Source organism: Amphibalanus amphitrite, unplaced genomic scaffold (assembly GCF_019059575.1).
Source record: "Amphibalanus amphitrite isolate SeventyFive unplaced genomic scaffold, NRLGWU_Aamphi_draft 001977F_arrow, whole genome shotgun sequence".
Lineage (NCBI taxonomy): Eukaryota > Metazoa > Arthropoda > Thecostraca > Balanomorpha > Balanidae > Amphibalanus > Amphibalanus amphitrite.
In genome coordinates, this window is record NW_024883470.1 from 56,797 (window position 1) to 81,485 (window position 24,689).

The window sequence follows — 24,689 nt, forward strand, 5'->3', positions numbered from 1 at the left end:
GGTACAGCTGCACGTGCGCACGTGTAGGGGTCGCTTCCAGATCTTGGAAACGGCTGTGCCTATTCAGATTAACCGCAGGTTGTTGATTCATTAGACCATGTGTTACGGTTGGGGTGCAACTGCACGTGCGCGCGTGCAGGGTGACGCTTCCAGATCTCGAGAACGGCTGGGCCGATTGAGCTCAAATTTGGTACACCGCTAGAGACCGGTTAGTAGGGTGCCGTGCACAAGTCAGATGGGATCCAGTTTGCACGTGCGCACGTGCAGGCTGACGCTTCCAAATCTAAAGAACGGCTGGACCGACTGCGCTCAAATTTGGCATACCACTAGAGACTGGGTAGTAGGGTGCCGTGAACAAGTCAGTTAGTATGTATTTTCATGTGCCATGGATGGGGTGCAGCTGCACGTGCGCACGTGTCGGGGTCGCTTCCAGATCTTGAAATTGGCTGGGCCGATTTAGCTCAAATTTGGTACACCGCTTGAGACCGGCGAATAGAGTGCCGTGAACAAGTCAATTGGGACCCAGGTTGCACGTGCGCACGTGCAGGGTGTCGCTTCCAGATCTCGAAAACGGCCGGGTCGATTGCACTCAAATTTGGCACACCGCTATAGACCGGCGAATAGGATGCCGTGCACGTCAGTTCGTAGCACACCGACTCCGGTCTGCACGTGCAATGCTCGTCCTCTCGTTTGGCGGCGGGCGTTTTTGCTGCGTTTACAAAGGTGCTTGCTCAAACAACCTGCGGTCCCGCGATGCGGAGCCCAGCATCGCAGATGCTGGTAACCGCAGGTTGTTTGAAAAGACAAACACTATTCGTTAGAATTGTGTTTTTCTATTGAAAAACAACCGGAGCGGTCGTTCTCCGGGCTATGTTTTGCAAAGTTGGCCACGAATCGAGACATCTTGACCGGGGCCTAGACGAAATGTACAATCTTCGTAAAAAGTTCAGTGTATGGGCTCCCGGAGGCGATCTACCTTATGGCACCGGTCGCTACTCGCCTAAAACCTCGTGGCACGTGGCACGTGCGATTCCATTTTCCCCATGTTAAGTCAACGGGGTTTTGGACACTTTTTGCGCCATCGGGAATGGCGGGAAAACGAGCCAAGAAGGAGGTGGTTTTCTTCCCAGCATTTTATGGCAAACACGTTCAGGTACACGCCAGTGTGCGCTGTATACCCCTCAGAATCTCGGAACGTGTCTTTGCACGAGGTCAAAGTTGGAATTTTGCTGTGTCCCATGTTAAGTCAATGGACGGCGATGTCGAGACTTTGCAGAGACATTTTCATTCGATCTTTGTACAAAATTTTAGAGATAGATTTCGCCCAAACTCTTATATCTTGTAGAGAAAGGAGCATAGTACATGTTGGTGTGCTTCGTTAAGCTGGCAGAAATCGTTTTTTCTAATAAAGTTCGTTTGAAAATGAAAATTTTTAACATGGAAAGTCAATGGGTGCGTCTTTATTCCTCTATAACTTTTATCGTTAGTAATATATATAGGTGAAAAGTTGATATAATATACGACTTTCGATGCTCTTTCTAACGATGTATAGCACGTCACTGCACGATGTGCCGTTTTTAAGAAAAGTTGTAAAAAAGCAGGGCTCGACTGCGACTTGAACCCAACCACATTAGAGTATACGAACAGGTGAAGGGGACACCTCCCATGTGCGGACGCGACACTGATTATTGCTAAATATTAGCAGTAGGCCGCCTGTGGGGTGCCTTTACAAACCTTATATCTCTGCAACCACTGGACCGATTCACTCGCGGTCTTTTGTGTGGGATAGCGTCTTCCTTTCTTACACGTAGTGTGCTGTTCTTGATGCGTATGGGCGACCCCTAATGCACGTGCCACGTGCAAAACGAAGAGGTGTCAGTTCGGTAACAAGTCTAATAACTCTGTAGTTAGTTTGCCGATTGCGCTGATACTTGGCATGGTTGTAGGCACCCGACGCGCAATGCATTTCCATGTGTCACGGTTGGGGTGCCGCTGCACGTGCACACGTGCAGGGTGACGCTGCCAGATCTCGAGAACGGCTGGGCCGATTGTGATCAAAGTTGGCACACCGTTAGGGATCGGCGAGTAGGGTGCCGTGCACAAATCAGATGGGACTCATTTTGCACGTGCGCACGTGCAGGCTGACGCTTCCAGATCTCGAGAACGGCCGGGCCGACTGTGCTCAAATTTGGCATACCACTAGAGACTGGTTAGTAGGGTGCCGTGCACAAGTCAGTTAGTGTGTATTTCCATGTGTTAAGGTTGGGGTGCAGCTGCACGTGCGCACGTGTAGGGGTCGTTTCCAGATCTTGGAAACGGCTGGGCCGATTCAGATTAAATTTGGTACATCGCTAGAAACCAGCGAATAGAGTGCCGTGCACAAGTCAATTGGGACCCAGGCTGCACGTGCGCACGTGCAGTGCAGTGTGGGCGACGCTTCCAGATCTCAAAAATGGCTGGGTCGATTGCACTCAAATTTGGCACACCGCTATAGACCGGCGAATAGGGTGCCGTGCACGTCAGTCCGTAGCACACCGACTCCGGTCTGCACGTGCAAGGCTCATCCTCTCGTTTGGCGGCGGGCGTTTTTGCTGCGTTTACAAAGGTGTTTGCTCAAACAACCTGCGGTCCCGCGATGCGGAGCCCAGCATCGCAGATGCTGGTATATGGATTTCGACACAGGACTTTCAAATGAGGTCAAATGCGAATATCCCCCTTCTGTGATATTCTTTCTTTTTTATTGCTCGTAATTACCATATCCTACATTCCATAATACAAAAAATACCACATAAATAACCTTTTTATTTTAAGGTATTAAACATATGGAATCTTGCATATGCTTTGGCAATTCGTCAAATGATGGTTGTAAGGCTAGTTGGGTTTGGTAATGTTTTGGTGCTGCATGCTTCTCTTTCCCATCCTAATTGTCGCTTGAACGAAAACGTGGATGAAAGATGTTGTGTCGTGAATTTAGTTGCGCTGTTCAGTGTTCGTATCAGCTGCGCCAGAATTGTGCGAGGTTGCTTTGTTATTTTTTAGGGAAGACCCAAGTCGTTCACGGCATCGGCCCACTACTAAGTCCGGGGTGGACTTCCGGTAATGGCGGCGTAGGCGTTGGTCACGTGGGTTTTTGGCATCTTGTTGTGCGGCGGCCAGAATACAGGTCCGGCAGTTCCGGTGATTGTTTTCGGCCGCCCGCCTCTCACGAGGCCACAGTGAAGAGGCAACACAACAAAGTGGCGACTGAGGACTTCGAACAGTGATTTTTCACCATGGATTTCGCGGCGGCTCCCGCGCCGTTTTTGCCCACCGCTGGAGCTGAGCCGGCGATTCCCTGGCCTCGGTGGGTCAGGATGTTTGAGAACTTTTTGTGTGCGGTCGGAGGTGACGCTTTCCCTCCCGCACGTCGCCAAGCTGTCCTCCTGACTTGTCTAGGGACGGAGGGGCAGCGGGTGTTTGAGAATCTGCCACCCATGGAGAAGCTGGAAAGCGAGGACGACTTCCAATGGTGCCTGCGCCGCCTCGAGGCCCATTTCGCTCCCAAACAGAATGTTTGTGTTGAGCGCTACCGCTTTCGCAGCCGGGGGCAGCAACCAGGTGAGACCACCAGCCAGTGGGTCTCCGTGCTGCGCCAGTTGGCCAGCACGTGTGAGTACGGTGCCCAGATGGACGAGTTTATCAGGGACCAGGTGATTGAGAAGACCGTGAGCTCTAAGCTGAGGCAGCGGCTTCTCATGGAAGGGTCAGGTCTGACTCTGGAGAAGACCCTGACTCTGGCCGACACCCTGGAGTCTGCTGAACGAGAAGCAAGGGTGATCGAGGGACCAGCCGTGCCTGTGCCTGTCCAGGCCCTGCAGCCACAGAAGTTTCAGCGAGGGGGGTCCAGACGCCGACGCTCCGGCCCGGTCCCAGCCCAGCAGCAGGAAGGACGGCAGCAGCTTCCGCAGGGGAGGCAGCAGCAGCCGAGACGGCAGCAACCACAGCAGCAGACAGCAGGCCCTGAGTGCTGGGGCTGCGGGCGCCCTGGACATCGCAGAGGTGACCGCAGCTGCCCAGCGTTCGGTAGGAAGTGCTCCAAGTGCGGTAAGACCAACCACTTTGCCCAGCACTGCGGTGCTAGTGTGGTTTCTAGTGTCCAGGTGCTAGCTGTTGGGGCTAGTGCCGTGCCGCTGACCCTTGATGCTGAGGTAGAGGGGCTCAAGGTAACTTTCACTGTGGACTCAGGGTCTCCAGTTTCCATCCTGCCGAGGGACTCTGTGCAGGGTGATCTCGGGGCAGCCGAGGAGAGCCTTTGTGCCTACGGGGGGAGCGTGCTAAATGTGCTGGGGGTGAAAAGTGTTCATGTGTCATGCCGGGGGAAAACCGAGTTGGTCAAAGTGTATGTTGTGCCGTCAGGACGCGCTCTGATGGGCCTTGACCTGATGGAAGTGTTTGATGTTTGTATTGTGGGCAACCGTGTGTGCAGTGTGTCCACCAACCCCACCTGTGTGTCCTCTCCTGAGCCTGCCCAACCCACCAGCCCTCCTGACGAGCTACCAGCCTCTCCGGGGGCCCAACCCGCTATCCTTGGGTACCAGCACCGAGTGACAGTTGACCCAGGGGTACCACCAGTGCGCCAGCCACTGCGCCGCCTGCCTTTGGCTGTGCTGGACGCAGTGAGTGCCCGGATTGATGAGCTGGAGGCCCAGGGCGTGATTGAGAAGGTGAGCGCGTCTCCCTGGATCTCACCACTGGTCGTTGGCAGGAAACGGGACGGTGCCATCCGCCTCTGCGTTGACATGAGGAGGGTGAACCAGGCGGTCATCACGGATGGTCATCCTCTCCCGAGGATTGAGGACGTTCTCGATCGGCTCCGTGGTTCGCTGATGTTCTCCAGGCTGGACCTGAAGGACGCGTACCACCAGCTGGAGCTGCATCCCGACAGCCAGAACCTGACCACGTTTGTCAGCCACAAGGGTTTGTACCGGTTCCGCCGTGTAAACTTTGGTCTGGCGAGTGCCGGCCCTTGTTTTCAGAGGGTGATGACGTCGATGCTGGAGGGCATCCCCGGGGTGGAGGTGTACCTCGACGACATCATCATCCACGCACCGTCCCAGGCGGAGCATGACGCTCGCCTGAAGCAGGTGCTGCGGCGGTTGGAGGACCACCGTGTGAAAGTGAACTGGTCCAAGAGTGCCACCGGCTGCCGTGACATTGATTTCCTCGGTTACAGGATCTCAGCGGCCGGTGTGCAGATCGACCCAGAGCGGATCAGTCCGCTGCTGGAGGCTCCAGAGCCACAGGACGAGAAGGGCCTCCGCGCCTTCCTGGGAGCCACGGGCTACCACGCCCGTTTCATGCCGCGGTGCTCGGACCTGGTCGAGCCGCTGCGAGCTGCGCTGCGCGCTGACAAGTTCGAGTGGTCGCCGGCGCTGTCCAGCGCCGTCCAGCGCGTCAAGGACGCCATCCGTCAGTCACCGGCGCTGGGTATGTTCGACCCCGCGCTCGCCACGGTGCTGACGACCGACGCCAGCGACGTCGGAGCAGGCGCGTGTGTGACGCAGATCGACGCCTCGGGGTCGCCCAGGGTCATCGCGTACGCGTCTAAGTCGTTCTCTCCGGCCGAGCGTAACTACTCCACTGTGGAGAAGGAGGCGCTGGCCGTGGTGTGGGCCTGTGAGAAGTTTCGCCACTATCTCTGGGGGCGGAAATTCACTCTGCGCACGGATCATCAGGCTCTGTGTACTATTTTCGGTCCCAAGGGTTCCACGCGCGTCGGCCGGCGTGTCGCGCGGTGGGAGGCCCGCCTGCTCGAGTTTTCTTTCGACGTTGAGTACGTCCGCTCGGAGCGGAACACCGTGGCCGACGGCCTGTCACGGCTGCCGGTAGCCGAGACCTGGTGGCCGGATGATGACGATCTCCAGATTGCAGCTCTGACGGTGGCAGCAGCCATCTCTGAGGAGGAGCTCAGTGACGCCTCGGCGGCCGACGAGTGTCTCAGCGTCGTCCGTGGGTACGTGTCCGGGCAGTGGCCCCGCCAGAGGGACGTTGACCCCCGAGCAGCTGGTTTCTTTCAGGTACGGGACGAGCTGTCCGTACATGGCCAGCTGCTGCTCCGCGGCGACCGGCTGGTGGTGCCAGCGGCGCTGCGCGAGCGCGTTCTGACTAACGCGCACGCGGGCCACCAGGGGGTGGTCCGCACAAAACAGCGGCTTCGTGAGCGTTTCTGGTGGCCGCGCCTGGACCGGCAGGTGCGTGACCTGCTGAAGAGCTGTGAGGTCTGCTCTCAGCACGATGGGCACGTGCGGAGGGAGAGGCCGCCCCTCCAGCCCATCCCACTCCCAGATGGACCGTGGCAGCGCCTCATGGTGGACGTGATCGGTCCCATGAGAGGTCCGTCGTCTGAGCGCTACGGCATTGTGCTCGTCGATATGTACAGCCGGTGGCCGGAGGTCGCGCTCTGCCAGGACGCGACGGCAGACAGTATCTGCCAGTTCCTGGAGACAGTGTTCGCTCGCGAAGGTGTGCCGCTGGAGCTACTGTCAGATAACGGCCCTGCGTTCCGGTCGGGCCGACTCGCCGAGTTTTTGGGTCGCGTGGGCGTCAAACAGACGTTTAGTTCGCCCTATTCGCCGCAGACCAACGGCATGGTCGAGCGGCTGAACCGGACGGTTAAGGAAGCCATCCAGTCGGCTCGCCTGGCGAGGGAGCCGCGCTCGACGTTTGTCAGAAAGTTCCTGGGTGAGTACCGGGTCACGGTCCACCCGGCGACGGGAGTGTCGCCCTTTGTTTTGATGAGGGGGCGGGAGGCGCGGACGATTCTCGATGTGACCCCGTCCGATGTGACCCCGTCCGGCCGTGCTGCCGAGGATCGAGCTGTCCGGCAGCATCACCAGTCGTACCAGGAGACCTACAGGGCCCGGTATGACCGCACCGCCACGGCCGCCCCGCGATGGGAAGCTGGCGACTGGGTGCGAGTACGGAAGCCCGGGACGGGCCGGGTCGAGGGGCAGCGCTCTGTGCAGGTGAGCCGCAGGACCGGTCCGGTCAGCTACAGGCTGGCCACAGGTGAGCGGGTGCATGCCAGGCGCCTGGTACCGGGCCGCCCGGGGGAAGCTGATCGCGAGGTGCCGGTGACCTTTTACCCAGTCGGGGGCGAGCCCGAGCCTACTGACCCAGCCCCTGTGACCGTGGACCCCGCTCCTACCGATGATGTGTGTCCCGAGCCGCCCAGGGGTACCAGTCCTGTCCCAGCGGCGCCAGTCGGTGCCGCCCCTGACGAGCATGCGGCCCCGCGCCGCAGCCGTAGGGTGCGTAGGCCGCGGAAGCGTTTCTCGCCGTAGGTTAGGCGAGTTTGCGCGTGTACAGTTTAGCTCAGCACCGTACCTGTGCCTGGGTGTTTTCATAGGGTGTGTTTTCCCTCAAAGAGAGGGGTGGTGTTGTGTCGTGAATTTAGTTGCGCTGTTCAGTGTTCGTATCAGCTGCGCCAGAATTGTGCGAGGTTGCTTTGTTATTTTTAGGGAAGACCCAAGTCGTTCACGGCATCGGCCCACTACTAAGTCCGGGGTGGACTTCCGGTAATGGCGGCGTAGGCGTTGGTCACGTGGGTTTTTGGCATCTTGTTGTGCGGCGGCCAGAATACAGGTCCGGCAGTTCCGGTGATTGTTTTCGGCCGCCCGCCTCTCACGAGGCCACACTGAAGAGGCAACACAACAAAAGAACCTCATTAAAAGTTCTCCTTGAAAGATCCTCCTGAAAATTGGTTCTCCTTCATCCATAACGAAAGCATAAGCATCCTAAAATACATAGGTAGGTACGTACCTATATCGTACAGTACTTAAAGGAAAAGGGCCACCTTTAACATGGGGATTGAAACTGAGATAGCCATCTTGTAGCCCGTGTCCGAAAACCTATCTGTATACCTCCTTACGGCCGATTTCGGCCTCCATTCGTAGTTATCGACAATTTTAAAAGAAAATACGCCAGGAATGCGTCCTTATCCCAGGAATGCGTTCTTATCCGACAATACAGCCACCCGCGGCGAGGCTTTGGTTTTTTACCAATCAGCTCCAACCAGCTCAGCTTTAACCAATCAGCTTATCTGACACAATCCGACGAGTCTGTCTTCTGAACGCTGATTGGCTTGAGTGTGACGTCATCGCTATGCCATCATACAGTAGGTGCCGTAGAGAGTATCAACATAGTACCAATATGTTAAATAGTTTTAAATACTTTTTCGCGAATTGTGCACTTCTGGCACCAGTTTTAAAAAGAAAATGAAAAATAATAATGTCAAAATGAAAAACAACGATATCTTCATATTTCACGAAGGTGGCCCTTTTCCTTTAAGTCAAGGGATCTAAAATCTAGGGCAGCTCCTTTCACTTCATGATTGATTACAGAGACGGAAAGCACGCAGTGTCAAAAAATGTTTTATTCGGATTCCCTGCCTTTAGTTCAGCATTTTCTTCAAGTTTTTTTTTTGTAAATAATTTTATAGTGGAACGTCATTTTAATCCATAACTTATGCCAATTTAACGGACTCCAGCTGAGGATCTTAATTATCCCGACCTTGATAGTATACTTTCTGAAAAAAGTTTCGGGAGGGTCTGCGCCGCGACCCCACCTTTTTCTTAAATTTTGCTGCTAGGGGCTGAAGCGTCGTTCTCGCTTACTGAGCCAGAAGAAAAAGGTACTTCCGATCCTTATCACATGGTGATTTTGATATTTGGGTGACACATATAACTTGATAGGTTCTATAAGCAATGCAATGTTCAGTGCGCATTATTTGTCTACAATTATTTGTTATCAGTAGGTGGAACTATGGTCAAGTGTGCACTGTGCACATTTCTGGGAACGCACGCATTTCATTCCAATGTTTGGGAACGATAAACCCAAATATGGGAACGCCATGCAGGCATTATTTAAAACAAGAAGAAGAATCGTTAAATTACGTCCAAAAAATATAAAACGATTGTGAAGTGTGAACTGCCTGATATTTGCCTGAATATTGTTGGGAAAGAGCTTGATATTGTAAGGCCCATCGTAGCTTCAAATTGTTCCCCTGTTTCTAAAGCAGTCCACCACCCGGCCCTGGGGCGGTGTGCCCAAATTTGGGAACGCTCTGGTACAGTCTGTCTTAAAAGTACCGCGCAAAGTGACGGTGGATCCATTATGCCTGACCGAGGAAGGGCCTACTAAATTTGAGTCACTGAAGCAATTCACATCCTCGTCTATTCCCTAGGTCAATTGGTTCGGTGACATTCAAATTCAGTAGGCGGAACTATGGTCATGAGTACCCAAATATAGGAACGTTCCCATTTTTGGGAACGGAGTTCCCAAATATGGGAACGGGCGTTCCCATTTATGAGAACGGAAGGCAATTTTTCGGCCGTTCTCCCACTAAAAGTCAAAAGTGCATCACGTCTCAAAAAAGTGCACGCTGATTTAAGTGTCTACTAAATCTCCATAAAGTTATCTTTAATCTGACCGTGGAACAAGGAAATTGACCGTGGAATGATATTTTTAATGATTTTTTGAAAATGACAGAATGGTGGAAATACGGGTTATACGACATTTAACATGCAATTTTAAGGAAAATGAAGCATTTTTTAGTTTGAGGTAAAGTATAATAATTTTCGCCTAGTTATGAACTTCCATACTATCGACACCAGATGCTGACAAATGCAAGCGAAGACGCGGACGGTCCCGAGGTAATATTGTTGACTTTTGTGTCGGGGCGGACGACCGCGTGGAACGTGAGTGAATTTACCGAGCTACTGTTGTAAACTCAGTTTAAGCGGTTGAAAATTATCCAGCTGTATTTTATCATCCCGGAAAGACATATTTTATTTGGATGCTAGCTGTTTAGAGTTGTTTTATAAGGAGCGTCATGAGCGTGGTTTTTGTCTTCCGTGTTTCTAAGCGTGATCGTTTTGGGGGAATTTCTCTTATATAGCTCGCTCTGTGTGGCTTATTTATAATTTTTATGCTGATTTCGATAATTCCTCGTGCCCATCCTACCAGGCCTTTTGCCACTTACACTCATCAAGAAAGGAAAAAACTAGATTTTCATTGGGACTAGGTGTTTTGAGGGTGTAACATATTCAGCGTTCCCATTTTTGGATACTTCCTTGTACTCGTCAACTATCGGTGATAAACAGACAGGTGCTTGACATGTCTCCACCCTCAGCGCGGACGGTGGATATAGGTATGGAAGACCTTGTTGAACATCGCTGAGCGTTGTGAATTACGTAATCCTGCAGAGGGGGGCGTGCCCGCTGCGAGATCGACGGGAATAAAAGCGCAGAAGACCGGGCGAAACATGCGACGGTCTTGCCGGAAAGGTCATCTGATGATTGTTGCGTTAACAATAATTTGCGGCGTTGGACGTGATGCTTGTTAATGAAAAGAGCCCCTGAAAGGCGTCGGTGAAATCGTTCCCAATTTTGGGTACGCCGTTCCCATAATAAGGAACGCTTGCAGCGCCAGTGTACGAGAGCGTTCCCAAATTTGGGCTCGCGGCCCGGATGATGGACTGCTTTAGAAATAGGGGAACGATTTGAAACTACGATGGGCCTTACAATATCAAACTCTTTCCCAACAATATTGAGACAAATATCAGGCGGTTCACGATCGTTTTATATTTTTTGGACGTCATTTAACGGTTCTTTTTCTTGTTTTAAATAATGCCTACATGGCGTTCCCATATTTGGGTTTATCGTTCCCAAACATGGGAACGAAAATGCGTTCCCGAAAATGGGTACGCTTGACCATAGTTCCGCCTACTGAATTATAGCAGGCCTTACCTCAGTCAGGCTTGATGGATCCACCGTCACTTTGCGCGGTACTTTTAAGACAGACTGTACACTGGCACTGCAAGCGTTCCTTATTATTGGAATGGCGTACCCAAAATTTAGAACGATTTCACCGACGCCTTTCATGGGCTCTTTTCACTAACAAGAATCACGCGAAGCAATCTGCCCTGGACCGCAGAGATGTGCATGACTCATGGATCTGATTGATGGATCTATGATCTCTGTGGATCTTGAAGCTAACTGCAGGCTACCATCTATTTTATTTATTTTTATTTATTTATTTACCAAGATCGTCGACGGGATTCCCATTGAAAGACGAAGTCAATCTATTTCAATCCAATGGGATCTATGATCCCATTGTAACCGGCGTGAGAAATGTATCCTGGATCTATGAGCTTATAGGATCTGATGATAAGCCAAGGACATGTATCTTTTATCTGAGTGAAACCTACCATGCACAACATTTGAAACTAGGTTTCCAAGTGTTTCTATGTCAATAAGTGCCACCAAACTATGGATTAGGACATATGCAACACCCCATAAAAAATGTACTATCACATAAAATCACTAAAACAGAATGTTCTTCGGTTGTTACAAGTGATTTTTTCTGTGTATACAAAAATAAATGAGTATCTATGATCTCAGTGGATCTCAAGCAAAAAATTAGACATGGATCCATGATCCCTACACTCTTGATAAATTAAAGATTGGATTTATGATCCTGTCAATTTCGAGATCAGGATCCGTGGGATCAGATCCAAGCTCCATTTTACGGATCCAGGCACATGTCTGCTGGACCGAGTAGGTACTGATTCAAGACGGGATCCGGGAGCTGGGAGGCGGGATTCGTAGTCCGTTCACTCAAACCTGACACGCACTTGGTCCCTCGCCTCTGGACGCGAGGGCTGCCGGCTCACTCAGGCGGCCGCGCGTGTATCGCCCCCAAATGACGCCTTACTGTTATATGGTATCATGGGTGACGTGTAAACAAATATCTAACACAACTTGTGTGTGTTTTAAAGGGCTCAAACACCGAACGACGCTCCCCCGCTGAGTCAGCACCCTGCCGGCCGGCCACACCCGAGCTGCTGGCCATGTCATCGGCTGCGGCGGCCCCCAGCCGGCCCGCGGGCGGCCTCTCGCTCACCGAGAACACCGAGAACTACATCCTGGTCGACATCGGCGCCAACCTCACCAGCAAAAAGTACTCGCGCGACCTCGACTCGGTGGTGCAGCGCGCCAATAACGCCGGTACGTGGCCCCGTGCGGCGGGGAAGGGGTCACTACTCGCGAGCGGCTGGGTCTGTCAGGTGGTGATAATGGCCAGTGCAGTGTATCGCGGTGTCAGTAGCCATGTCTTTTTTATTTGATGTGTTTTTACAGTATTCATCGAAATTTATCCTGCTGAGCAGCCACCTGGTGAATTAACGGATTCGATGTTGTCCGTGGAGGTTTGCCTATTCATCTCCTAACCATTGCGCCTGATAACTTATGTTCTTAAAGCATTCTATGAATGAGGGATGGACTGATGTCCCCTAAATAAAATTTACTTGTTGGCTGCTGCTTGTAACCTAACTTTCTTGTTCGGTCGTTGACAGTGTAATGTTTTGAATTTTGATGCGGACATGGCTAGTCACGGGGTCTGCTTTACCGTTGCAGGCGTGCAGAAGATAATGGTGACGGGTACCAGCGTTCAGGGCAGCCGCGACGCGCTGCGACTGACACGACTCTATCCCAGCGTGCTGTACTGCACCGTGGGTAAGTAGTGGGACTATCACTGCTCTTTGCTAGGCGCTATCTATTCTTTGAGCCCGCTCACTGAATCATCAGCAGACGTAACGGTAACCTATCAGGAGTTGTGTGACGACCCAGCGGTGTGGAGCGGTACCCAGACTGGCCCAGCGCCCGCTGACCACCGCGGTCCCCCCGACAGGGGTGCACCCGCACGACGCCAAGTCGTGGACCGAGGAGACTGAGGGCGAGCTCAGGGAGCTGGCCGCCAACCCAGAGTGTGTGGCCATCGGCGAGTGCGGGCTCGACTTCAACCGCAACTTTTCGCCGCCGGACGTGCAGCTCGACGTGTTTCAGAAACAGGTCAGAACGGCGGAACAGCGGCAAATGGCTCTAGTTCCAACACGGTACACCCTACGGCGGCCGCAGGTTTCGTCAAGGGTAGCGTGCCTTGAGCTCGGCATCGCAGTGCCGTGAGAGGCGGCTGGTCGCCCAGACTACAGCTCTAGGTGGAACTGTCTGGGGGCCGGGGGACATAATTGTATAACTACGCCGGAGCGTTTGACCCTGTGTGTAATGATAGCAGACTGCATAAACAGGGCATACGCCAGTCACTGACTGTTTCCGTTGCCTGAACCGTCAGCACGTCTTGATGTTTTGCCCAACAATGGCACTTAACCCTATTCCTGGCGGGCTCCGCCGGGACAAGAAACTAGCGGGGGGGGGGGCCGATTCGGCCCCCCCCCTGAGATCTCGAGAACGAAGCAAGATAGCGACAAGCGGTAAACGGCATCGGATACGCATGGACAAGGTCTACAATTTTTACAAAGGTCATTTTCAGGTCAGGTCAAAGATGACGTCACAGGGATCGAAAAAGTCAAAATGGCGGCGCTAGATATGGAGAGAGTTTTTCTCGAATAACTTTCGAATTAGTCAAGATAGGAGCAAACTAAGGGCATCATCGTGATCCTCTCGTCAATCCGCATCGAATGATATATATGTTGACCTCGAAAGGTCAAGGTCAAAGGTTGACCTCAGGTCACGTGACCTCGAGGTCATCATGTATATCATTCGATGCGTCTTGACGAGCTGAACATAATGAGACCATCCACGCGTCTGTATCTTGTTCCTGTACGGAGTTATTGGCCAAAAACCTTTGGTGACCTTTGATGACGTCACATGACCTCACAGCTGCCCAACAGCAAAACAGACCTCAAGGTAGTGAAGGTTGATCGTATATGAAGTCATGTATGGTATATGGGGCCATTCCGACCCGTTTTAGTGGTAAAAACAGGGAGTTGATTTTTCCCCCATTGACTTATAATGGGGAGGTCGCGAAACTGACCTGACCTTAGGTCACCGATATCAAAATTCCGAGATATACAAATTGCACATACTGGTACCCTAACTAAAGCCTGAAGAGAAGAAATTGATCGGTCAAAAACTCTAGCTCTGGCGTGATTGCAAACTTTTCTGAGGTAGGGTCACCAAACCGCCTCTGGTGACCTGACCTGAGGTCAGATCAACTCAAAATTTTCAGACATGTTGCGTAGAAGCCTTTTAGGAAAAGTCAGAAAATTTGAGCTTCCTAGCTCAACGCGTTTGGGAGAAATAATCAAAAAACCTCAGGGGGGGGGCTCCTGAGGCCCCCCCCCCCGCCAGGAATAGGGTTAAATACTTACACACAAGCGAACTACTTCTATGGTCTCTTGACTCTTCTATTCTCAACTTGTCTGCTGTGTATATGTCCTGCCTGTGTTCCCCGTTCTTTGTGTGACCCGATCCCACCGCTCCTGGTACCCAGGTGGCGCTGGCCTGTGAACTGCAGAAGCCGCTGTTTGTCCACGAGCGAGAGGCACACTCGGAGCTCGTCTCCATCCTGGAGTCGTTCGGCAAGCGCCTGCCGCCCACGGTGATCCACTGTTTCACGGGCAGCGCCGAGCACGCCGCTAAGTACCTGCAGATGGGCTTCTACATCGGACTGACCGGTACGTGGCCGGGGGGACGGACGCTGTCCCCGCGGTCAGACCGGCGGTGGAGGACGTGTCTTACATATACATACTTGACATTACAATAGCCCTCGCTGTAGGGATTTTCCACTCACACTGAGCTGACCATTGGGAATGGCAGCTGTTGCTATATGAATTATCGTCTGCTTGTTTGTAGCATGGCACATACTGGGTGGAGACTTCCATTTAGACGCGTCTAGCTGGACGGCGGCTGCTTCTATCTGGCGACGGCTAACTTAAGACGCGTCTAGCTTGGAAGTCTCCGTCCAACAGTTAGACACCAACTTGGACGTCTGCTCAGTTCGACGCCGGTTGGACGCCAGTGTAAGTCTCCACCCTAATATGTCTAATTTCTGAAGTTGATGCATGCTTCATAACACTGGAGCTGTTCTACAGATTTGTACGATTAGTCTCCATTGTTTGTGCCAGGTTACGTGTGGAAGGACAAGTCGGAGGACGGCGTGCGCCGCATGCTGGAGGACCAGACGATCCCGCTGGACCGGCTGCTGCTCGAGACCGACTCGCCGTTCATGTTCCCGAACGTGCGCGCCGCCAAGGTGGCCCAGCACGTCAAGGACCGGCTCTCTGAACGGTGAGTGACTGCCGCCGCCCGACTGTCGCCTCCTTTTGTCGGGTGAGATAATGTGGCACGTTTTTTTTTGTACTGTTTTGGTCTGCCACTTGTATGTTAAAACACCACTGACTGTTCGACTGTAGCGTGTTCTGGTTACGCTGCTCTCACAGTGCCGTGTCTAGCGCGATCCGCCGTTTTTCACCCCAGCCCAACTCCCTGACTCGTGGGTGTCAGACTCCCTGACTCTGACTCGTGGGTGTCTCACCTGTGGTCTGGCAGAGCGCTGCAGTTTCTGCACCGGTACTGCACGTTCCAGCGCAACGAGCCCTGCTCGCTGGCGGCCAGCGCCGAGATGATCGCCGCCTATATGGGTCACTCCGTCTACGACGTGGCCATGAAGACCACCTACAACGCCGTCAAACTGTTCGGCCTCAGTGGCTAGCGGCAACACGCACCCGCCCGAGGGTCAATCGACTGCATCGACGTGCAACGAAACGAATGCGGGGTCCGGAAGGCCCCGCTGCGGCGGCTCCCAGGAGGCGGTGCGTTTGCATGGCCCGCCCCTGCCGCTCGGCTCGAAGGCGCCGGTCCCCGGCCGGGCCCGGCGGCCTGCCTGTCGACTGCGAAGCGCCGCGACTCCGTGGCATAATCCCCCGTCCCAGCTGTTGGTGCCGCGTGTGAGGTTTGAGAAGTTCCCACGCCCTCTCTCACTTTACCTCACACCTCTTGAGATCTTCACTCTGCTTTTCTCGCGCAGAGCTATATAGCCAATTGCAGCTGAATCGTTCTGGTCACCAGCAGCTCTGGTGCGATTTACGAGCACATATCCCAGAGATCCTGGGACACACACACAGTACACTGCGCGGGTGCAGACAGTTGACACAGCTACTGCTCTTCCATTGCGGTCGGCGTGCTGCCGATCACTCGTTCCAGCCCCTCACCATGAGTTACTAAGCCGACTGTGCAGCTTATCTGTTTTCGTAGCGTCTCTTTCGTAGCGTGTTGATTTGCTGTCCCCACTGGGACGGCCGTTGGTCGTTGTCTTGTCAGTCGCTTTGACAATCGCTGCTCACAGTGGCAATGAGATTTTACTGGTGCTGCTTGTATTTATTTACGAGCAAAGTTTTACAGAGTGAGCGCCCGGCGCGACGGATTTTATGCAACATAGGTTTATAGAGCGCCGAGCGGAGCTGTAGATCTGCTTTGCTATGTTTTTAGATCGGCGCTTATAGGGCCAAGCTTGCGGCCTTGGCTCCCCAGACGCCTTCTATATCGATAGACGAACGGTGCCAAAGAGTCGGTGTGGGTGCGCGCGTGTGGTGTGCTCTGTCGGCTGCTGCGGCGCCGGCGCTCTCTCATGTGATACCATGTGCCTCATATTCCGGCGACAATACACGGAGATGAACCGGAGAGAACAGCTGCTTTTAGTGTGACTGGCACCGTGTATCGCGTGCTTACTGAGAGCTGGAAAACCGATGGTGGGGCAGACACGCCTTTCTTAACCCGCGCCCCACTGGGGTCTGTGTATAACACGCCCTACGGGGGGGGGGGGGGGGCTATTCATAGCCCCCCCTCCTAACTCCGAAACTACTGGGCCGATCGTCAAAATTCAAACGGCGTCTGATAGCCCCGGAAAAACTGTCGAGCGAAACCTAATTTCATTGACCTCGAGGTCACCGATGACGTCACAGGTCAGGTCAAAGTAAAAATTATTAGCATTTTAGCTTGTTCACATTTTGGGCTCTGGCCGCCGTCTTACAAGTCAGATCAGGCTCATTTTTGGTACACACACTCTTAAACAGATGCTCTAGATACCCTGAGGGTACCAAGCTTTTACTTTGATTTTCAGGTCAAGGTCAGGTCATCACAGGTCACGAAAATATTTTATCATGCGTCGGTCACGTGACACATGTTTTATGGTCCATTTAGGCCATAGATTTCGAATTTGATGTCGTCTGTGTCATTCGAGGTCATTTTGAGTCGAATTTAGCTTAGGTCAGGTCACTTTCAGGTAAAAAAAGGTCAAATTTTGAAGTTAAAATTTTTCAACAAAAAAGGTGTCTATTGGATGCAGTTTGAGCTCAGGAACACGATGGTGCCATTTATATTGGTGTACGATGTCAAATACGTACTGAAAAATTGATTTGAAAAATTAATAATTGTGAATTTTTTGCAATAATGCGTATAACTTGGCCATTTTAGAAGATATTTAGCTAAAACTTGCTAGAGTTAGTCATAATCAAGCGTTCTGTCACATATATTCCGGTTTTTTCGAAAAGTCAAAAACTTTTTGAAAAAAAATATAAAAATACATATGTTGAATATTATTATATCAAATTTTCGAAATTTTCAAAATTTTGAAAATTCGAGATAGCAGTTTGATAGCGCGGTCAATTCTGAGTCCTTTCATGCAAATAAATTGGATCTAGCTTAAAAACTGAGCTCTTGGGAGCGATTGCCGTGGTTCAATGTTTTGCGTCGAAATCGGCCGAACATGACGTCACTCTGACGTCATTTCCGGCCGACCTATGGTAGCTACGAAGTTCAAATTTTGACACAAGGTGTAAAATTGATGCAGCCAAAGGTACTGTAAGTTTGGCGTCGATCCGTCAAGCGGTTTGGAAGTTATTGCAGAAAAACGGGAAGGGGGGCTATAAATAGCCCCCCCCCCCAGTGGGGCGCGGGTTAAGCGTGAGTTCACGGACGCGGAGAGCACCTTTGGTGGACTTTGCCGTACATCGCTAGGCCGACACCCGCCCTGCAATATTTCCTTATCACGTGCAAGTTCAGCAGATAAATCCCTCCACAATTACACACCAATCCCCCCGAGTAACGCCTCGCTCGTATGGGGCGGTAATGTTGTGAAACACCGGCGTTCTTCAGTAAGTGCCGCCGATTGTCTTCGGAAGTGTGAGAGTTTACATAGGGAATCGTTTGTGATCACTCGCACATCTCTCGCGTGCTGTCTGATACTAGATATTCGCAGCATTTTCCCACAGCCCAGCACTCACCCGCCTCACTTATCGGATCAAAGACATTATTCTAGAGTCGACTCGTGACTCCAGCCTATGAATAGATGAATAAATTGACACCAGTTACCTCCGTACTTTTCTCCACCTCCGAATATCCGCCAAGCCCCTGGACACTAATATCTTCTTCCTCCCGGACCTCGTGGAATTACTTTCTGGCGTCAGTCGATCACGTCTTCGATCATCTCTTAGGGTACCGCCAATGAACCTATCCCTTCGTCACTGTTACCGAAACACCCTGGTCCTGGTATCTACAGACCCGTGTTCAACATCAACAGTCTGCAGGGTGGAGTTAGAGGCGTGGTGCGCAAATGGACGCGGTCGTGGTCGTCAGGTGATCAACCGAACAACAGCCATCGCGCACTGCGTGAAACGTATATTTATTTTCAGGTATACACGGTAACAACAATATACAGGGTAACGTAATAACGCTATACACAGGTCGGGGCGATCCTGTACACGGGCGCTGGTGAGCGGTGGCGGGCCCCGCGGCCGACCGGTGGAGAGAGCCCTCCCTGGGCGCGACACACGGGAAGACGAGCACCGAGGCCGGCCGCCGTCTGGAAGCACGCGCCGCCCGGCCGGCCCGCCCCGCGCCGCCGGCCAGTGCCGAATATCGGCACCGGGTGTCGAGTGACGTCCCCCGGGTGCGCCGAGCCGCGGCCCCGGACGTGCGCGGTGGGCCCGCCGGCCTCACAACGCGGCCAAAGAAGAAATACCACAAAACGGAGCTGGCGCCGGCCGCTGGCGATGAGTGGGCAGCAGGCCGCGGGCGGGAGGCGGCGCCGGGTAACGCGGCCGGAGCTGACGGGCAGAGAGACAGCCGGTCAGCGCAACGGTCAGTCATCACTATCAGTTCTGAGAGGTCAAGTGGATGGAGACAGTGCATGAACGCTACCCAGAAAGTTAACCAGCTCTGAAAATATTTGTGAGTAGCACTCGCTGATTTTGAGTGTATTCACACTAATGTTAGCTCTAATACATACAGCTGGTGACATTTAGTTGAAGCTGAATCAAAGCGAGGGTAGGTTATCAGATAACGAAAGCAAACAGACGAAAAACCATTGAGACATTACACATTACACCCAGTACGTTAGCTCGTTCAACCCTCACGGCTGCCCGTGCTAGCCCAGTAGCCCAGCCGCCTGTCGCCACTGACCTCAGCCGGGCGGCGGGGCCGGAGCGGCCGCTCGCTGCCGGGACGCCGCTACGCCAGGTCCTGCCGCAGCCACGAGGCCGGCACCCACTGCGGCTCGCGCTCCAGCGTGTTGATCTCGTGGATGAGCTGCTCGTACGCCCGGTTCAGGTCAGAGTTGATGATGACGATGTCGAAATAGTGACCGTACACTTCCTCAATTTCGCGCGCCTTCTCTATGATCTGCTTCAGTTCGTCGTCCTGGGGACAGACACGTCACGCGGTCAGAGCGACACTCATCCGATTCGACCGTAATCTCAACATGCAGCTGAAATAGCGATATAAATATCAGTGGCAATAAAATCATAATTGTGACATCTCTGGAAAAGAAAAAAAACGACTGAAACTCAAATTCAGACATCTGAGTCACAGTACAACCCTCACATCTCTAGGTCAAACGGCTGCAGCCCGGGGACAGCAGCCCCACTCTCCAGTCGAACCCGCGAGCAGCGGACCTGGTTCTCTCGTCCCAGACCCCTTCACCGGTTCCTCATCCGTCTACATCCCTCCCTCATCCCACACCGTTCAAATCCGCCCCTCATCCCTCAAACGTCTACTTTTTCTCCTCATCTCTCATCCGTCTACTTTAGTCCCTCGTCCCTCGTACCTCATCCCTCCCCTCCCATTCATCCCGTCTCCCTTGGCCACCTACCCTGACTTGTTCGCCGGCCTTCTGTTTGAGCTGTCGCAACTTCTCCAGCGACGGCGGCGCGACGAACACCACGAAAGGCTTCAGGTCGGTGGTTTTGAGGATTTTCAGGCTGTGCGGGTGCAGGTTGAGCACGCAGATCTTGCTGCTGTTGACCACGGTGCGGATGGCGCTGACACTGGTGCCGTAGTAAGCGCGCTCGTACTCGCCGTGCTCGACAAACAGCCGGTTGACGATGTCCTGCTCGAACTGCGGCCGCGAGATGAAGTGGTAGTCCTGGCCGTCCACCTCTGTGTCCTTGCGGGGCCGACTCGTGTCTGGAGTAGTTGGGCGGAGAGGGGAGAGGGGTCAGCCATCACACCCCAGGAGAGAAAACAGCGCGGGCAGGAACCTCCCACCAGGTGCAGGGCACGTCCACGCGTAATCAAATGCCCCGCAAACGAGCCCGGCTCACGTCGGTGGGTAAATGTTTACACGGCATTTCCAGCGCCGTTCCCCAGCATACACAGCGCCAGATCGGATCGCCAGGGGTAGATTCTGTACACAGGGTGCCGCGGAGGCAGAGTCTAGCCCAGCGGAGATGATCCAGTCCAGCGGGCTAGCGCGGGAATGTTAACCAGAGGGCTCAGCGTTCATACCTGTGATGGGACTCACAGGTGTACCGTTAATAGGAAATAAATAGAAAGCTGTAGAAGAAATGTGTCCTAACCGTGAAAGTTTCGGCAGACGTGAAGTAATTACGAATTTGACCCAGTAGTACCGTACTTGCAGGAAAAGGCCGCACAAATTTCTGCTCTCACGGGACCACCAACTCTAGTGTGCCCTCGCTACCAGCCGTGAGTGGCTAGGTCAGAGTCCAGAGGCTTCTACTCACGGGGCACGGCCGCCGAGAAGCGCTCCGTGTCCTCCATCAGCTTCTGACGCAGCTCGTGGCGGCCGATGTTGGGCGGTCCGATCAGCACCACTGGACGCTTGTGGTTGGCGCGTGGGTAGTACAGGCCCACCTCCTCGTACGTGAGGATCTCGTTCGCCTCGTAATCTGCCGACGGGGACACGGCGGTCGTCAGAGTAGCCAGCAGCCAGTACAGCCAGCAATGTAGCCAGGCAGCCTCCAGTAAAAGAATGATTAGTCAGACGATACGTTTCGGTTTTGGGGATAATAATTCTGAATGGCACAACACTCCAGGAAAATGACATAATGCAGATGAGAGGAGGTTTCGGGCGGCCACTTCGGTAATGTTGTTAACAGCCTATAGACGCATTCATCAATATGGTCGATTATTGTGATATTGGCAACCACCCACTTAGTCCATGAAGGGCCGTACAGTGTCCCACAAATACCAACTATCGGGAGTTGCCGGGCGTTTTACCGGTATGCTTATGAACGGTATATGGATTGAACACGACATAGAAGGCACATTTAAGGTCGAAGGAGGCAGGAGCACAGTCGCCAGGAGTACTCGGGATATCACTCACCATCATTGTACTCTGCATTATACATTTTCCGCTTCTTCTTATTCGTACGCTTAGCACACAGGAACTTATTCTTCTTGCCCTCCTTTCGACTGCTATCTATGATTGATTGTTTGAGTGTTTCCCTCCTGAAAAAGTAACACGTTGTTAGGGGTGAATCAAAAACATTCTAGACGCAAGGGTAGACAAAAGACATCTTTGTACGGAACCTGAGCTGGCCATTTTGGGCATAATTCATTGTTTTTAGTCATCGGTCATGACTAATAACTATTGGCTATCACCATAAGGTACAAATTATCAGCAGCATTTCATGCGCTATGTTTTACAAAGCTTATTAGATACAACACCGAATTAATTAAAACAGCAAACTTTTGTAACCTCCGCTGACACATTCACACTCCTCCGGGGCCCACCGACCGTCGCACTGACTCGGAAAGCTCCTGCTGTCATACCCACCTTTCCTCCAGGCCCGCCAACCGCGACACTCACTGAGTATCGGAGGTGATATTGAGGCTATCCCTTCCCCTGGGTCCGCTGGCCACGGCACTCACTGTGTCTGGAAGCTGAGACTGGGTATATTACCCTCCTGGTTTACCCTTCGCCACTCACTGTGTCTGGAAGCTGAGATTGGGTATAGCCCACTGAGCGGCAGGTGCAGTACTCACTGTGTCTGGATGGGCCCGCTCCCGGGGCGGGGCGATACTCACTGTGTCTGGAAGCTGAGGCTGGGTATGAGCCCACTAAGCGGCAGGTCCTCATCTCCGTCGCGCGTGGCCTGCCACCAGTCGGGGTCCTCCTGACTGGTCACGTGCAGGATGTCGCCCTTCTGGAACGACATGCCGATCTCGCGGCACGGCATGTAGATGTCGTCCTCCGGGTCATAGTCAAAGTGCGCCTTCACGTGTAACTGGAGGCCGGGAAGGGCGGGGGCGGTTAGACGAGGCGACTACACTACACGTCGTGTTGTACTTGCTTACCGAACCTAACTAGCAGCTGCTGCCTGTTTCTCACACTACCTATAAATGATTTCCCAGAACCAGGAACAAGCCAACCGAGGGATCATAATTGTTTACACCACCAAGAGTACATCTCTCTAACCACATGATAATAATTTGATGCTTTAATCCTAGCCAGCTCAATTGAACATGCCTGTTAATTGACCAAAGAAGAGGGCATTTTGGCCAATCCTCCGCCTGAGCCGCGCGGCGCCTTACCACTGCCTGGGGCGGTTTGGTCTTCTCGGGCTCCTCCTGCTCGTCTCTGGGCAGCGCCAGGAACACCAGGCTGCCCGTCATGCCGGCCAGGATGTCACACACATCATCCACCGACTTGCCCCTGTCGGAACGAGAGAGCACGTGAGTCCGCGGCACCGCGCTGAGTAACAGCGGCGCGACGTCACCCGCCACGTCAGGCGTCCACTGACAGCCGCGGCACCCCACAGAGCCGAGTCCCCCGGGCGGGCGGGTGTCCCGCTCCCCCGACCGGACCGCTCAGGTTGACACTGATGACGGCCAATCCGCGCTGATGAGCAGCTCGCGCCCAGCGAATCACGGTAAATCTCCCCTTTGGGAACCATCGCAGAGATCTACTGGCAGACAGGCAATATGGGGAGCGCTGATTGGACTAGTGACCAGCCCATATCGCCAGATTACCAGAGCTCTGAGGGTAGATAGAGCCCAATTCCCTCGCTGCGTCGCGAGTCTCAGAGATGATTCGGAAGGGAAAAACATACCGGCAGCATCCTGTTGAGAATTCATGACAGTAACTGTGCATTCCTAACGCCGTACACCATTGATGGTATGCATATGAATATGAAGTCTGCTTGCAGACTCAGCAATCATGAAGCGTTCTGTCTTTACAATGTCTCCGGGATATAAGCCGAGGCAGTTTTGCATAGGAAATAATCACCGCCGTTAGCGAAGCATGCCGAAAAATGATGTCGCTCGCTGGCAATATCCCGATAACAACAATCTCTTACGTTTTGTGCACTAATGCCGTAAGATATGGAGATCGCTTCACAGAAACAGCAGCTCACATAAAGCCAATCCATTGGCACACAGTTGACAGTCTCACAGACATTAACACTGGTTCCACAAACATACATACACAGCGGCTCAGCACATCTACAACACAGGTAACGACATCCACACCATCCACTGACCTCATCTCGATGCCGTTGACCTCCAGAATCTCGTCCCCTGGCCGGAGGAGGCCGGACTTGTCGGCCGCTCCTCCCTTCACGATCCGGCCGACCAGCACTGAATCACCCTCGTTCTTCACGGTGGCGCCCTAAGAGTAGCGAGGAACGCGTCAGAAAGGTTAGGCTAAGGCACTTATAATACAGATCTGTGCTTGACAGAGAAATAGACCAATACGAGCATGACCAAGCGCATATTTATTTCTACACCTCTCTTGCAGGGCATGAAATAAGATCGACATAAATGCAGTCTGATAAGACCATCCAGTCTTGATTTCCGAGGGACTTAGCTCTGTGTTTCTGGGTACTGACAAGTGACATGTTATGTTAACATATCACACAAAATGCAACATGACAATGATTGCTGTAAACCATCCATCAACACTCCTCTTTCCGCGAAAAGTCACTTTCAGTGAAAGCCGCCCGGGCCCCTCTTCTTGACACCTTCTCTACAGACTCCATTCCACCGCCATACAGTCGCCGTTAACCCGGGATGCACAGACAGGGGGAGGAGGCACGGGAACGATCACCCGGTCTCCGTGCGGGCCCTTACCAGCGGCTCGTTGGTCTTCTCCAGCCGTATGACACGCACTCGCGGGTCGGTGTAGTGGTGCACGCGCTCAGCGTAGTCGTCCAGCGCCGGCGCCGGCTCCGGCTCCCCAGAGTCAGCCGGTGAGCCGCGCGCCGCGATCTGGTCGTGCGAGTAGAGCAGGCCCTCCATGTCGAAGCACGTCAGCAGGTCCACCAGCTCGACGGCCTCGGGGGAGGAGGACTCCTGCAGGACCCCGACCACCTGCCGCGGCGGAGGGGCCGAGAGTGAGACGCACAGACACAGACACAGAGTCTCAGGGTGGGTCGCAGGTTCACAGCGACAGAGGCACAGAGGGTGAAACTCACGGGCACGGACGCAGAGGCACGGGAGGGGGCAGAACAGAGCGACTGTCAAAGTCCCAATGACAATCTATCTACAATTTAATGCGCAGGGATTTCCGCTGGGGTTAGAAAAGATCATTGCATGTCAATGATTCATACGCTG

At 53.1% G+C, this 24,689-nt stretch overlaps 3 protein-coding genes across 3 annotated transcripts; 2 read left to right on the forward strand and 1 right to left on the reverse strand.

The window, feature by feature from the left end:
* The first annotated feature begins 3,473 nt into the window (after nucleotides 1–3,473).
* On the forward strand, nucleotides 3,474–7,288 carry LOC122375987 (uncharacterized protein K02A2.6-like). The gene is made up of 4 exons (XM_043355608.1): nucleotides 3,474–3,704; nucleotides 3,913–4,062; nucleotides 4,620–7,004; nucleotides 7,283–7,288. The coding sequence occupies exons 1-4, from the start codon at nucleotides 3,474–3,476 to the stop codon at nucleotides 7,286–7,288; spliced, it is 2,772 nt and encodes a 923-aa protein (XP_043211543.1).
* A 1,033-nt stretch (nucleotides 7,289–8,321) lies between these two features.
* Nucleotides 8,322–16,527, forward strand: LOC122375984 (3'-5' ssDNA/RNA exonuclease TatD-like). Its single transcript, XM_043355605.1, has 7 exons — nucleotides 8,322–8,671; nucleotides 11,819–12,047; nucleotides 12,456–12,554; nucleotides 12,730–12,890; nucleotides 14,332–14,515; nucleotides 14,966–15,128; nucleotides 15,390–16,527. Exons 2-7 carry the CDS (start codon nucleotides 11,891–11,893, stop codon nucleotides 15,550–15,552), a joined length of 927 nt encoding a protein of 308 aa, XP_043211540.1. The 5' UTR covers nucleotides 8,322–8,671; nucleotides 11,819–11,890; the 3' UTR covers nucleotides 15,553–16,527.
* A 1,973-nt stretch (nucleotides 16,528–18,500) lies between these two features.
* Nucleotides 18,501–24,448, reverse strand: LOC122375986 (protein PALS1-like). The gene is made up of 9 exons (XM_043355607.1): nucleotides 24,207–24,448; nucleotides 23,618–23,745; nucleotides 22,671–22,791; nucleotides 22,164–22,363; nucleotides 21,460–21,584; nucleotides 20,858–21,022; nucleotides 19,987–20,300; nucleotides 19,299–19,535; nucleotides 18,501–18,943 (listed from the first exon to the last, which is right to left on the reverse strand). The coding sequence occupies exons 1-8, from the start codon at nucleotides 24,372–24,374 to the stop codon at nucleotides 19,347–19,349; spliced, it is 1,410 nt and encodes a 469-aa protein (XP_043211542.1). The 5' UTR covers nucleotides 24,375–24,448; the 3' UTR covers nucleotides 18,501–18,943; nucleotides 19,299–19,346.
* Between the last annotated feature and the right edge of the window lie 241 nt (nucleotides 24,449–24,689).

Bases quoted from the DNA above. Each gene is read 5' to 3' on its own strand.
- LOC122375987 (XM_043355608.1), top strand. From the start codon at position 3,474: ATGGAGAAGCTGGAAAGCGAGGACGACTTCCAATGGTGCCTGCGCCGC. The intron at 3,705-3,912 runs GTGAGCTCTAAG...GCCCGGTCCCAG, and splicing joins ACCAGGTGATTGAGAAGACC to CCCAGCAGCAGGAAGGACGG. The intron at 4,063-4,619 runs GTAGGAAGTGCT...CCAGTGCGCCAG, and splicing joins CCGCAGCTGCCCAGCGTTCG to CCACTGCGCCGCCTGCCTTT.
- LOC122375984 (XM_043355605.1), top strand. From the start codon at position 11,891: ATGTCATCGGCTGCGGCGGCCCCCAGCCGGCCCGCGGGCGGCCTCTCG. The intron at 12,555-12,729 runs GTAAGTAGTGGG...TCCCCCCGACAG, and splicing joins CGTGCTGTACTGCACCGTGG to GGGTGCACCCGCACGACGCC. The intron at 14,516-14,965 runs GTACGTGGCCGG...TGTTTGTGCCAG, and splicing joins CTTCTACATCGGACTGACCG to GTTACGTGTGGAAGGACAAG.
- LOC122375986 (XM_043355607.1), bottom strand. From the start codon at position 24,374: ATGGAGGGCCTGCTCTACTCGCACGACCAGATCGCGGCGCGCGGCTCA. The intron at 23,746-24,206 runs GTAAGGGCCCGC...CGCTACTCTTAG, and splicing joins AGAAGACCAACGAGCCGCTG to GGCGCCACCGTGAAGAACGA. The intron at 21,585-22,163 runs GTGAGTATCGCC...TTACTTTTTCAG, and splicing joins AGCCTCAGCTTCCAGACACA to GAGGGAAACACTCAAACAAT.